The sequence below is a fragment of the Nicotiana tabacum genome, chromosome 1, assembly GCF_000715075.1.
Source record: "Nicotiana tabacum cultivar K326 chromosome 1, ASM71507v2, whole genome shotgun sequence".
Taxonomy (NCBI): domain Eukaryota; kingdom Viridiplantae; phylum Streptophyta; class Magnoliopsida; order Solanales; family Solanaceae; genus Nicotiana; species Nicotiana tabacum.
In genome coordinates this window covers 11,019,130-11,033,870 of record NC_134080.1, presented here as the reverse complement: position 1 = coordinate 11,033,870, position 14,741 = coordinate 11,019,130, and the positions used below count along the sequence as shown (strand labels likewise).

At 34.6% G+C, this 14,741-nt stretch overlaps 1 protein-coding gene across 1 annotated transcript; it reads right to left on the bottom strand.

The window, feature by feature from the left end:
* Positions 1–983: 983 nt before the first annotated feature.
* LOC107801300 (serine/threonine-protein kinase RIO1-like) lies at positions 984–8,157 on the bottom strand. The gene is given in 12 exon segments (NM_001325695.1): positions 984–1,781; positions 2,159–2,230; positions 2,344–2,451; positions 2,625–2,717; positions 2,794–2,877; positions 3,321–3,397; positions 4,600–4,673; positions 5,259–5,372; positions 5,521–5,600; positions 5,697–5,789; positions 6,537–6,665; positions 7,754–8,157. Coding segments are annotated over 12 exon segments (1,689 nt in total). The 5' UTR covers positions 8,084–8,157; the 3' UTR covers positions 984–1,346.
* Positions 8,158–14,741: the final 6,584 nt, after the last annotated feature.

Here is a 14,741-nt window from a genome sequence, read left to right as displayed (position 1 = left end):
TATATAAGCTTCTATATAACATACAAAAAATACATTTTTTCGACTATTACGTTGAGAGCGACTATACAGGGTAATTTATACTAGTTTTTTCGTGCATGCTTAAAGTAAAAGTTTGTTCTTTCTTGAAGAATTTACAACCCTGTCTAAATTGGTCTTGTTTTAGATGAATGCTTCAATACTTATAACTTATGGGTTTTATCTTAAGAATTCACAATCTGATTAGAGCTTGAAAATGAAGAAATCCATAAACAACAACAACAACAAAACAAACAAAAAAAAAAAAAAAAAAAAAACTAAGAATCTACTCAAAAAGATCGTCTAAAACTAGGTTTGGCACCATACATCACAAAATATGCCTAACTGCATGATGGTTAACATTTGGACTATCTCTGACTTTCTGAGTTACCACTCAAACCACCAAACTCCAAAGGATGTGATTACTTCGTTAAAATCTCGGGTGAAATTTAAAAATAGCCAGATTTATAAGCGATAATTGAAAAATAGTCACAATTTCAAAAGTAATAAAAATTTAGTCACTTTTCATATAAAGATAAATTTGAACGAAAACACTATTCAAAATCCGAAAATATTCCAGCATAATATACTGCAATTCCAATATAATATACTGATCCAGCATTATATACTGGAAGTTCATGCACACGTGCTCCAATCTCCAGTATATTATGCTAGAACTTTCCGTGAGTTGAAGTTTCAGCATAATATGCTGAAAGTTCATACACATGTGCTCCAATCTCGAGTATATTATGCTGGAACTTTCCGTGTTGCAGCAAAATAGTAGCTATTTTCCAATAAATCTGCAAACACTTGCTATTTTTCAATTACTAGTCCGAAAACTGGCTAACACGTGCTATTTTCACTAAAATCCCTCTACTTTTAAACAGAGGTCTCATGTTGGCTCGAGCCCAAATTAGTCACACCAATAAACTTTTTATGTCGGAGACCATTACTGTTTAGATATCATATTCATGGTTTACCATAAATAAAAAATCATTAATAAAGGCAACTTGCCTAAATCCTTAACAAAAATGGCAAATCAAATCCTATTTGCTTGAAGTATAGGCTGGACAAATATGGTACATAAAAGGGTGGGAAAATCTGTCTTGATTGGTTAAAATGAAAAGAAGTTACACTAATTTGGCCAAAATTGTTGGAAATTGCAACTTTATGCCACAACAGAATATTACCTGTGGAAACTGTTCATGATTGCAGCAACCTTCACTCTGCTTTCTATAATTTAACCTCTAAAACCTAAGACCTTCAACATCCTTTCTACACAATTTAAACCTCAAAAAACAGAACTTTCTTTTACATTACAGCTGATTTGATTACCTATACTTCTTGGCCTTGGCCAACTTTTTCTTCTTCTTTTTCACAGCTTTTGGTACTTTATGTTTTCGTGCTTCCCTTTTCTCTTCTTTAACTTTCTTCTTATTCTCTTTTCTAGCTGTTTTCTTTTCAGCAGCTGTTTGTTTTTCACCATCGGATGAAAAGCCTTCGCTAGAATCACTTTCATCGTCATCATCTGACTCGGTCTCTAATTCACCATCAGATTCTTTGTCGATTTCAGCTGCAGCCTCTGGTCCCCGTTCACCATTTTGTTCGTGCTGCTGATTTTCTGCCGAAGGGTTTGTCCCTGAGAGAGCCTGCTTCAGACCTGTAATAGTCTTGTAGTACATGTCTCCTGTGTCCTCACCACTAATAATGCGTTGAACATCTGCTTCAGCGTCTTTCACATGATCAAGAGTCTTAGGGATAAATGACTGCAATAGAAAACGATAGTGAGCGAATTACCGGGACTAAAACATAGTACGGGAACGGCGATCTTCAAAATTAAAGAAAATCCATTGAGGTACTTTAACAATTTATCAAAACATTCAAGCCAAGTCCATGGACGAGTGTTTTTAGAATATACTGTTACTGATATGAATACAGCTCCCTAAAACGACCCAATTTCTGGACATCTTATTTAGAAGGGGGATAACACAACACTATTTCTTTAAACATCCCAATTTAGGCACTTCGCTAAAAATTGCAAGCACAAATCTGACTAAGCGTAGCATCGGAAAGTTTGCCTTAACTTTCCACGATTGAAACCGAGATTCATAAATAAGGTGTAGTGACTAGTTAGATATCATACCTGAATAAATACAGAGTCAGCGATTTCTTCTTCTGCAGTCATCTCACCTCTAGCCATAATTTTTTCTTGAACCTAGTATATTGTGGGGAAACAGCAATATTAAGGATCTCAAGTCATTTGAATGTAGACGAATTGAATTGTCATTCGACACGCATTTGATAATCCAATGCATGTATAAGCCATACCTTTTCCAAATAGCTATCCACTGAATCATCATCAATAGTAGGATCAACTATAAAATCAAACAACTCCCGAATTGTCATCACGGCCACACCATGTTTTTTAAAAAAGTCCTGCATGCCACCAGCTTAATTAATATACGCATTTAGCGTGTGCCTAGCTATAAGTTAGCTTTAACATGAAAGTCATATAAACTTTACACCTCTTCCCCCAAACCTTTTCCCTATAAATTTTTAAAAATAAGGCGAAATAGTGAAAGAAAAGAGAATGAGGCAAAAGAACTCACAGAAACATGGACACAATCCTCTCGGAGGAAATCAAGTGCATGAGGATGATCAAGATCAACTGATTGTGAAACATCAATAACATACAAGTGACCCTGCAAAGTGCGGAGCAATTACAAGTTAGTGCTTTCAACTACAAGTATAGCTATAAATATAGGGATAAAGGCTTACCTCGTAATATAGGATATTATACTCGCTCAAGTCACCATGCACTAGCTTGCACTTCTGATATAGAGTTCGCATTGCCATAATGATCTGGCAAATACCAAGTAATTAATGTATCAAATTCAGGTAGAATCGTCCACTCCAAAAGCCTCATGTCAAAATGTTCACCTTACATCACTAAGCAGTTGTTTGTAGTGGCAGAAAGTTTCTAAATCAGTGAATCTAGAGTTTTATAATCAGGATAAATGTGCTTACTGACACTTGGGCAGCACTACCTACCAAATATTAAAGTCAATCAAAGACCTCTATTTGATGATGAATGGCCCTGAGCACCTAAAGATCGAATAAGTGAAAGGATATTCTTATTCTGTTACACATTTCATTATTTATCCGTCTTAGGGAGCTCAAATTACTTTTAGACTTAGCCTATATAAATGTCAATTATTATTCTCAATAGATCAAAGAAGTTGCCAGGAGAGTCCCAAGTTTCATATTGACGTTGATGATATAAATATTAAGAGATGAAAACAAACCTCCACATAACATTCACGTAACTTGTCAAGAGATAAAGCAGCATCCTTTAGTCGAGGTGCAGCCCAGCCTCCTTTCCCTATCATACAAAAATTTTACCGTTCGTTGAACCACGGAGAATAATGAATAAACAGAAGCACACACCAAGAAAAAGTTTGACACACTTTGTATTTGTTAATCTTATAAGTGACTCAGATATCAATATCCTGCTGTTAGGATAAGGTTTAGGGCTTTAATGTTTATGGAAAAGACATGTGAACGACTTGGTTATTTAGTTTGACGACTTTCTAGTGATTATACACTGTATACACAACAGCACAAATAACCAATTGAAGTAATGTTCTCTTGGTAGCATAATCATAAGAACTCAAAAGCATTTTTTTTTTCATTCCTGAGGAAAGTTGGTCACTAGTGATGCAGTTGTTCACTTCCCAAGGAGCAATTTTGTTTGTTCACTTCCCAAGGAGCAATTTTGTTTGATCAACACATATATACAGATAGGCAGCAAATTGCAGTACAGAATTACAGTTGTAAACTTATAATTTCATATTTCATAACAACAACTACTACTCAAACTCAAACAAGTTGGAGTCGGCTATATGAATCCTTACTGACCATGTTACTCCATTTAAATCACCTCGTGCCTATATATTTATATTTAATATTTCACTGAAAACTTTTTTTTAATAAAAGCAAGATAATGATAAAATTTTCATTTAACATAAAAAAAGGGTATCTTTTCTCTCAAACTGCTTTCTGCATTATATTGGGGCACAACAACAGATTTCAAGTTGACCATTTTGGAGACACAGAAGGAATATATATATGGCTCATTCTATGGTTTCAGCAGTTTGAACTTGTTTTTCCTAACTGATGGATTCCAGCCAGGGCCCAGACCTAATACTCTATTTCTTTGAGCTTGTTGGGGCGTCAAATTTGGCTCAAAAGTCGGTTCAACATAATTCCTTCCAGATGGATCATTAGATGCTGAGAGGCAAAAGCCCCTGGGGTTATTTGTAGCAGGTCTCTAAAACAAAGACCGAAGATTAGCAATTCTACAAGAGGCACTTTCTTCCTTTAACAAAGTGACCCTTCTCGAACATGTTGACACTTAGACACTCAGCCTTTTTGGTTAGAATTTTCATTTTTGTGACCCATAAAAAAATACATAGACGAGTTGAAGACATATACAGTAATTATTTCTTTTATCTTCTATATAACTAAGCATATAGAGTACTTATCAAAAGAAAAATATCAAGACGCGCATGTCGTGGACATTACCTATGAATTCCATAACAAGAACATGAAGCCTCAACAGAAGTGGAGCTGGACACCTGATTCCAGCTGCCCTCAGCCTGCAGTTCCAGAACCACTTTAGAATATGAATAACAAAACAAATATAAGTTCCTCAGCTCAAGTGACGTTTTGATATACAACCCAGTTTCCACGCATGAGATAAACTAGAAGGTTAACCACAACTGGAAATGAAAAATTTCTGTATTATATGTAATTGCTTCTTCAAAATAGATCAAAAGGAGCACACAGTTCTCCTGAACAAACAAAAGCACGAATATCGATAAATTAACACATGTTCAGAAACAAGGACAAGCGTAGAGCGAAATTCAAGGAGAAATTGCTCTCCCTTTTTTTTTCTTTTCAACTAAAAGGATGCACTCAGAAATCATATAATGAAACTACTTTAGCAAGCAAAGATAGCTGCTTAACATCTTGGCAATTACACTATAATACTTCTACTTTTATGTGTCTCCTATTTATAGTATGGTTCTCATGGGGGTTTTCGCTTCCACCACGAAGCCAAAAAACAGAAACGACAAAATTAATGGAAAAGGAGGAGATAAAAGGGCAGGAGGAGAAAGAGAGAGTAGCCTGTAAAGGCAAAGACGACAAGATCAAAGATTTGGGATTGAGAATTCACATACCTCATTAGATTTCTCATTTCTTTCTCAGCCCATGTTTTAACCATTTTCCGAGGATTGTGCTTGCAGTATCCATATCTGAAGCGATAGTCACCCTGTACATAGCGATCTCTATCCCTGAAGTTGCATGGAACAAGTGCAGTGGTGAGCCAAGATCAAAAAGCTAAACGATATGTATCATTCTCATACTACAAACCTTTTCACCTTAAATTGCATGTGACTAACAGAAAGTTATAAATAGAAAAGAGAAGGCCACAGGGCATACTTGAATACAAGGACTGAAGTTTTGTATACTTTGATTGCCAGTTCCTGACCATCAGCTTTTGTTGCATGATAAACATTGGCCTGTTAAGAATAAAAAGTTCAAATGCAGCATTATTAGTGAAAGAGAGAAAACAAATAAACATCCCAAGAGAAACAGGTAGCAAAGTTATCGTTTACCTCTTTCCCAGTTGAAATACAGCCATTGATATCATGAAAGACACCGCGGTTCAGCATTTTAAACAAAACCATTCTTGTTCTTGGATCAATTGCCTGGAGAAAAAAGATAGAACTTTCCAAGAATTAATATTGTGAAGCCCATCTATAGGCATATAGCAATTGATTGCATCAGCATGTGATATGGCGAACACAAAAACTACCTGAGAGAACAAGTGCACAAAACAAGTCACACTCAAGTTATTGGCTACGGAAGTCTTATGTGGGGCAAAAATCAAGTTTAGAGTCAACATTTGAAGTTTCCAGAGGAAAAAGGAAGGGCAGTATCCAGAGGATGAGATAATTTTAGATGGTATACAGAAGGGAAGTTATCAATCACTTCAACTGGTATACAGGAGGAACTGGCTGAATTCAGTGATTATTTTCTTAAGGTGCATTCAGCAACTCAACAGTTGAGACAAAAATATTTAGACAGATAACTACAAGACGGGTGATCATAAGATCAATAAAAGATGTTGACAGCAAAATACACAAAATCAATACAGATTCGGTACTTTGTCGAGAATGTCTGGTCCCTCTTAACATGAGGAAAATATAAGCTCACAAAATACTGAAAGCTCTCACAAAGAATGATAGCTCACTTTTGAATGCCAATCAGTAGGCTGAGGAAACAGGACAAATAGCCCAACAGTGAATTTCAGATAAAGTTAACAGTTGTGTAGTTATCACTTCTGAAATTAATGGATCAGCAGAAAAATAGTCGATTCTAATCAATTTTCCTTTCAGAAGTCAGCAAAAAGGAACTTTAACCTTCAGATATTTCAAAAGAGTTGTCAGTCTTACCTGTTCAACAGTGGCACGGTCTGCCTTCTCCGTTGTTTTAGTTTTACCAATAGCCATATCCCGAACACTTCCACGAATTGCCGTAGTCACAGAGTTTGACATACCAACTTTGATCCTCCCTTCCCATTCCTGCAAAATGTCAATTCACTCTAGAAGCTATATAAAAATTACTCAAGCCTGATCATATCTTAATGTGATATTTTTGCTTTCTCAACTGCCCCAACTGCATAATAAAACTTTTTTTTTGATAGTTAAAGATTTTATTTACCAAGGGAAAAGATATGTACAAGTAAAACTAAAAAACCCCTAAAATCGGACATACTCCAACTTTAGTAAACTGCCTAGCATCTAATCTCCACCTCCCTTATTACAAATTATCAAGTTATATCACCTAAGGGTAATAGTTCATCTTGCTCAGTTGTCCAGCAATCTTCTTGTTGCAGCTCACTTGGCAATGCACATCTTGGACTATCAGCTTTCTAATAATCTTAAAATCAATATAATCTATTACCCCAAATGCATAAAAAAAACTTTAATATAATCTTAAAATCAATGAGTCTCATTTTACACGACACGCTCTCCTTAAAGAAACTATACTCCATAAGCTTCCACTTTTACTAGGGGCATCCGACATCTCCTAACAAAAGTCTAAAATTTTGGGAAATTTTGGATTTTTCATCTGTTCTACGACATTAGCTTATCATTTAAGAACATTTGTTGATAAAATGGCGATTCTGGTTGCATGTGTTTAAAGTCTTCTTTTTGTATCTTAACCTGCTTATTTATTCAAACTTATGGGACAAAGGGATCCAAATTTTTGCCTCATTGAACAAAACTAACAGATAGATATACATGCTTTCTTTGTTTGACTATGTTTTAGTTATGATGCTCTGATATGATTAAGCTTAACTCACCAACAATCTTACATTTGAATTCAAAGAAAACAGAAAAAATATTCGCTTTATTATCGTTTAACTAAGCTTCAAAATTACCTCTAAAGGTGAATCTCTGATCACTTAAGCTTAACACACCAACAATATACCATAAAAATTTCAGATGAAACAAAAGTGTAAACTAAAAAAATCAAACTTTTTTTGTCTAACTCAAATACAGTATTAGTACATTAGAATTCAAAACAAAAATAAAAAAGACTCAAACTTTAAAAACAAACAAATAGTAAAAAAGATCAAAACTTTCTTATTTAAACAAAAGATTACCTCTAATGGTGAAGCTCTAATATGATTAGAAAATTTCTGGGTACGATTAGAAAGAGGTTGTAAAGCAGAAGAATTGGGCCGAGAATGAAGTCCTCCATGAGCATTTGGGCGTCTAGTTTGGAGACTAAAAGCACCATTTATGGATTCAGAATCATCTTTTGTGTCCAAATAATCTAAAGCTTCACCAATTTCTGAGTCTGAAGACCATGATAATTCTCCCTCTTCGTCTTCTTCTTCTTCTTCCTCTTCTAATTCTTCATCTACTACTGCTGCTTCTTTTTCGTTTTCAGCATTTTGGGGTTTCTCTAATTTGTCAGCAGGTTCGGCCATTCTTGTTTTCTTGAAGATTTTCGGGCGGCTGTGAGAAGGGTGCTTTCAGTTGGTGGCGCTGCAATAGAGGCAACGAGAGGGGTTTACCTTGAAGGTCTAGACTAAAAAAAATTCTCTCTCACGGTTTAACCGGGTCGAATTGGCTTGTTTTGGATTATATCATTTTTGGGCCGGGCATATTTTGAAGGTTAAATAGCACTGGCTAGCCAGTTTTCGGACCGGTCATTCAAAAATAACCAATATTTGCAAAGTCATTGAAAAATAGCTATTATTTTGCTGCAATAGGGACCGGTCCAGCATAATATACTGGAGATCGGTGCACCTGTATATGAACTTCCAGCATATTATGCTGGAACTCCAACACGCGGAAAGTTCCAGCATAATATATTGGAGATTGGAGCAGTTGTGTATAAACTTCCAGCATATTATACTGGACCGGTATATTATACTGGAACTCCATGATAATATGCTGGAGTTCCAGTATACTTACGTTGGAACTCCAGTAGATTATGCTATAGTATTTTCCTGCTTTTGAACAGTGTTTTCGTTCAGATTTATTTTTACATAAAAAGTGGCTAAATTTTGATTACTTTTGAAACTGTGGTTATTTTTGAATGACCATTTGTAAATTTAGCTATTTTTTAATTTCTCCCATTTTGAAGAATTAACTCATTTTGGCTATTTGTGTAAAGATTCCTAACTTTTGGAAAAGGGATTTTGAAAAAAATAATAATAATTTTGTGCAAAAGAAAAAGATGTGTGGAATGTACTGGTAGTGCAGTACCCTTTTTTTTAGATTTGTCAATGCATTGTTTGTAGAAGAAGAATTTGTCTTTGATAGAATAACATTCGAACCTTAAAAAAGATAATTGCAGAAAGTTCTTTAAAGTTATTATAACAAACATATTTGAATTTTCTATAAATAGGCACTAACTTTTTGTGTTAGTTGTGGTAGAATTAGGGGAAAATTAATTCATTCCCATTTGTTTTTTACCAAGGTTAAAATGTTTGAATCTTAATACATATCAAATTTTCAAATATTATTCTTAAATATGAACACCAAAGAATTAACACTATTTATCTTTATTCAAAATAAATAAATATAGAGTTTTAAAATATTAATAATTTAATATTGCATTCACAATATTCTAGAAAACATTATGTTACTACATGACTTTTTTAAAATCCTTTTTTTTTATGAACAGATGAATCCAATTTTAAAAGCTAACAGTCTGGGTGATCAGGATCGGTAGTTGTGAGGTAGTGGCTTGCAATGGTCATGGTTACTAGAGAAGGTTAGCCGTCAGTGACGTACACAGAACTCTTCCCGAGCGGTATCATATTTAAATAATGAACATATAAACAAATCATTGAAATATTGTACAAATAAAAAGTAATTTAAATACATTGATGTAATTATCATTTTAATGTTCAAAAAAGAAAGACAAAAAATTGAAAAAATATTTCAGAGAAAAGGCTAAAAAAAGCTCCTTTTTTATCACAAATAAGTAAAGACGAACGTAACTTAGCAACATATGTTTCTTTTCAGGTTGGGGTAGTATATTGCAGAGGGGTGACAACTCCAGTCATTTTTAAATTGATTTGCTAAAATAATAAATAATTGAACTATACAGAATGAAGGATCGAACATGCGACCTTGTTGGATTAAGGTCACAGTCTTGACCAATGCGCTTGAAACTGCCTATTTGTCAGTGGTGTCACTCAATATTATTTGACCGTTCAAATGTTCAGAGATCATTTTGACACATATATATTTAGTTAATTTTTTCGACGAAGCGGTGTCACATGACACCGCTTCACCCAATTTAAATCTGCCCCTGCTAGCCGTGGTGATTGTGCATTGGTAGATAAGGGTGGTTGAGTGTTGTGTGAGGTGACGACTATTGACCAACGATGTTGGCGGTTGATGGTGGTAGACTAGTGTTGTGCATGGATCGGATCGGATTTAACACATTTCGGGTCGGATTTCAGATTCTAGAAAATGCAATCCGCATCTGATCCGAATATCGAATTTTCGGATTTCAGATCGGTTTATTATGCCTCAAAGTTGCAAACTCATATGTATATTTTCTTTGTAAAAGAGACAATACAATAAGAAAAAATCATGTTTCTGCAATTATAAGAGTATTATGGTGTCAATATAGCTAAATCCAACAATTGTAAAGGTAATAACTTGGAGGAAAATGTAAAGGAAGTACTAACTATCCGAAATTAAAGTTTAGTATTTATACATGCCCTGATAATTTCGGATTTCAGATAGAATCGGATCGTATTAAAATTATACCAATCCGAATGCGATCCAAAATCCAAAATTTTAATAAACACAATCCGAAATCCAATCCAATCCGAAATCCAATCCAATCCGAAATCTAAAAGTGAATGGATCTGTTCGGATTTCGGATATCCGATCCAAATTAACGGCCCTAATGGTAGTTGTGTTGTGGAGATGACTAGTGATGGTAAACGTGTGGTGATGACTAGGTGACATGACCAGTAAATGCCTCTATACGCCTTTGGAGTAATGTTACTACTACAATTAAATTTTACTGAGCAAACATTTACATTTTCAAGTTAGACATTACCAATAATTTTCACTTGAAATTCTCCTCGTATTTTAAAATTTCTTTGCCTCTTAATTACTTTTGTCCTACATAGTTTACCTTTAATGCATGAATGCAATGCTTGATGATAAAATCAGAATACTTCTCCTATCGTGTTTCACTAGAGAAGAATTTTCCTGTCAACTACAAAAGTTGTCCTTTTGATTGGTTTAGTTATTTTCTTTGGACGAAGTAGTTAGCTTCAACCATTATGTCATTCTATTTAGCTGATTTAAATTTAAGCCCCAATTGAATGACACAAAAGAGTTATGTCATATCCTCGGAATTTTAATACCCCATGTTTTTTTTTTATTTACACGAAATGGCCCTTCGACCCAAACATATTATATCTAATAGCCCAAAATTCTATTTTGTATAGTAACAGTTTATTTTGTATGTTTTTTGTATAGTAACAATCTATTTTGTATAGTAACAGTCTGTTTAGTATATATTTTATATAGTAAAAGTCTATTTTGTATATATTTTGTATAATGACAGTCTAGTGTATATAAATTGTATAGTGGCAGTCTATTTAGTATATTTTGTATAGTGACAGTCTATTTAGTATATTTTTATATAGTGACAGTCTATTTTGTATAGTGACAGTCTATTTTGTATATATTTTGTATAGTAACAGACTATTGTATATAAATTGTATAGTAACAGTCTATTTTAGTATATTTTTTGTATAGTAACAGTCTATTAAGTATATAGATTGCATAAAATTTGTATTAGCATGAATAGGACACTCCTCTAACCATATTACCCACGTCTTCTGGAAAAAAAAAGGTCGGAGCAACAACAATAACGAAAAGGAAAGGAAAGGGAAGAAACAACCCAACTCTTGTAATATTGAAACGTTGTGTTTGGCAAGAGCAAAACCAACTTCTTCAAAGAAAAAGAAGATGGAAAAGGGAAGTTTTCATAGTATTCGAAAATGGAAAAATCTCAGCTCTTTCCTAAGGTATTCACAAATCAATGGCTGGTTTTAAACCTTCTAAGCTCTTTCCTACAATTAATTACTCAATAGGCCATGAATTAACACCAGAGAGGGAAAAAATTGAAGAAGCTAAAATCGGAGATTAAAAAGAGACGAGAAGGTAAATTAGCCTAATTAACATCAGAACGTTTCTTTGCTTGTTGATAGGGAAGTTTCGAAATTGGAAACTATAATTGATGGGTTGAAACTAAGGCTGCTTGGTGGGCCGGGCCTGAACCGGACCGGACCGGGCCCGTAGTCCTAACGGGCCTGGTGGGCCGGGCCTGGTGGTCCTGAGAAGCCCGTGACGGGCCGGTCCTGTACTATTAGCCCACGAGCCCGGGACCGTCAAACGGGCCTGGGCCGGTCCTGGCGGGCCTAACGGGCCCAATGACTATTTTAAAAAAAAATTAAAATTCTCCAACGGCCATATTTAAAATCTAGCCGTTTGGGCTGAAAATATGACCGTTTTTAAGTTTAAAAAATGGCCATTTGGCCCCCAAACTTTATATAATTACACTTTTCTCCATTTCTCAACTATAAATACCCCCTCCCCCCATTCTTTCATTTTTATTTACCAATTCATCAATATCTCTCAATCTCTCTACTACAATTGCTTAATTTATTGTTGAAATTTCGTGAAAATTTATGAAGTTGTTGAATTGAAGTTTTCAAGTGTTCAACGATTTTCAATTTTCAAGAAGTTGTTCGGCAATCCGGTAAACTCGTTTCAACTCTTACGTTTTAAGAATATATTTTTGTGTGGTTTAGTTTGCATAATTATAATTAATATGACATTTACTTTGAAAAAAATGTTTGGTAAAGGAAAAGATAAAACCGGTGAAAGTAGTGGCCAACCAACTACCCTTCCCCGGCTCCCCGACCTAGAAAAGATAAGCAAGTTGAAAGTAGTCGCCAACCTAGACGTCCTCCTCCTTCCGTAATTCTTGATAGTGATCACCCTTGTTTTCAATTTACCTATAGTGAATTTTACCATAATGTTGCACCAGGTGAAATATTAGATGATAAAATTATGAATGCTCTTTATCCTAATGAAACCATCTTAGAAAATAATGAGGAAAATGAGGATGATGATGAAACCCAAGCACCGGATTTAGATGATACACCTACTAGTCCTCTTAATAACCCAACTGATGCACCGGTCGACCCACCTGTAGAAACTCCTACTTTTAATAGAGAACCTGCTAAACGCCTAGAAACATCATTAGTTTGGAATTTTTTTACTCAAGTAAGAGAACAAAATAAGGCTAAGTGTAAAACTTGTGGGAAATTAATGTCGCATAAATATACTGGAGACCGTAGCGGCACGGGTAGTTTGACTAGGCACATAAAAACACACCCTAGAGATAAAGCTAGATTTTTTCAAATGAAAGCGCAGCTAGAAGGGACAAGTGTAGATTCTGCGGTTAACCCTAGTACAGGTTCAAATCTAGTTCAACCAGGAATTAACACTGTCACCGGAGGTATTTTATATTACGATCCAAATAGAGATCGTAAAGAATTAGCAAAGATGATTATTGTTATGTGTTTAGCTTATACTTTTGCTTCTAATCCTAATTGAGTTCATTATATTAGAAGAGTTTTTAATCCTACTTATAAAGGTTGGCCTCGCGCAACAGTTAAGAGTGATATTTATAAATTCAAACATGAATATGAATAATATTTGCGGTATTTATTTACTCATATACCTAATCGGATTTCTATTACTACTGATATTGGTAGAAGTGGTAATGATTGTGATTATCTAACTGTTACAAGTCATTGGATAGATGAGGAATGGATAATGCAAAAACGCATAATTGCATATAGAATAATTAATTCGCGTCACACAGGTAAGTTTATAGCTAACACTGTTGCAGATATTTGTAGATATTTTTGCTTTAGCGATAAAATAATGGCAATTTCTATGGATAATGCTTCTAGTAACACTAGTGCTATAGGCATGCTTACAACAACACTAAATCCTGCATTTACTAATATTTTCCATGTTAGATGTATTTGTCATATTTATCATTTAATTGTCGGTGATGGTATGCGAATTTTAAACATAGAAATTGAAAAGGTTAGAATGGCTCTTAATTGGCTTTTTTATTCAAACCGTAGAAGTAGACTTAGAGAGTATTTTAAAAAATGTGATGAATATGGCCTTAGAGAAAGAAAGGTTCCTAAACCTTGCCCGACTAGATGGAATTGTATGTACGAAAGTTTAGTAGTTGCATATGAATATAGAAACCCAATTAATGCAACGTTTAATTCTCGGGTAGGTGGTGAGGATGATGATGAAATGCGTACTACTCAAGATTGGACGAATGTTAAAATTCTTTTAGATTTTTTAGAATATTTTCAAATTGCTACAAATGCATTTTCTGGGCAATATTATCCTACTATTTCAAACTGTTTAGTTTATATTGCAGCACTATCTGATTTGTTTGTTGAATTTGGTGAGGGTGGGGACATTTATGAACTTGTTATAAATGAAATGAAACAAAAGTTTAAAAAATATTTTTTTGAGCGCTTTCAGTCAAGCAAGACTGCAAATAGGTGATCATAGAGCGTCTATGAGGGATAGCTTGGAAAAATCAGTACTGTTTAGAGATTGGATCCGCTCGGAAAGAAGAAACTTTGGAATTGCAGAAGCACAACCGGCGATAGATGAAGCTTATGAAGAAATGATAGCGGAACTTGCGGAGGATTCGGCTTCGCCCGGAAGTGGTGATGAACAAGCTTCTTTTCCACCACCACCAACGCAACCTCCTCCGAACCTTGAAGGATTTATGAGATTTGTTAGAGATAATACATAGACTAATATGTAACTTGTATTTTGGCACATCTTCCTTAGTTTTTTTCCTTCTAATGGTGGTATTAGTACCTTGTTGTGCTCATTCCATTGGGGGAAGGATGACTAAGAAAGATATGCCATTTTTGGCAAGACAATATATTATGCGAATATATATACATAAGATACAATATATATACTACAAGAAAATATATAAGAGAATATATATACATAAGATACAATATATATACTACAAGAAAA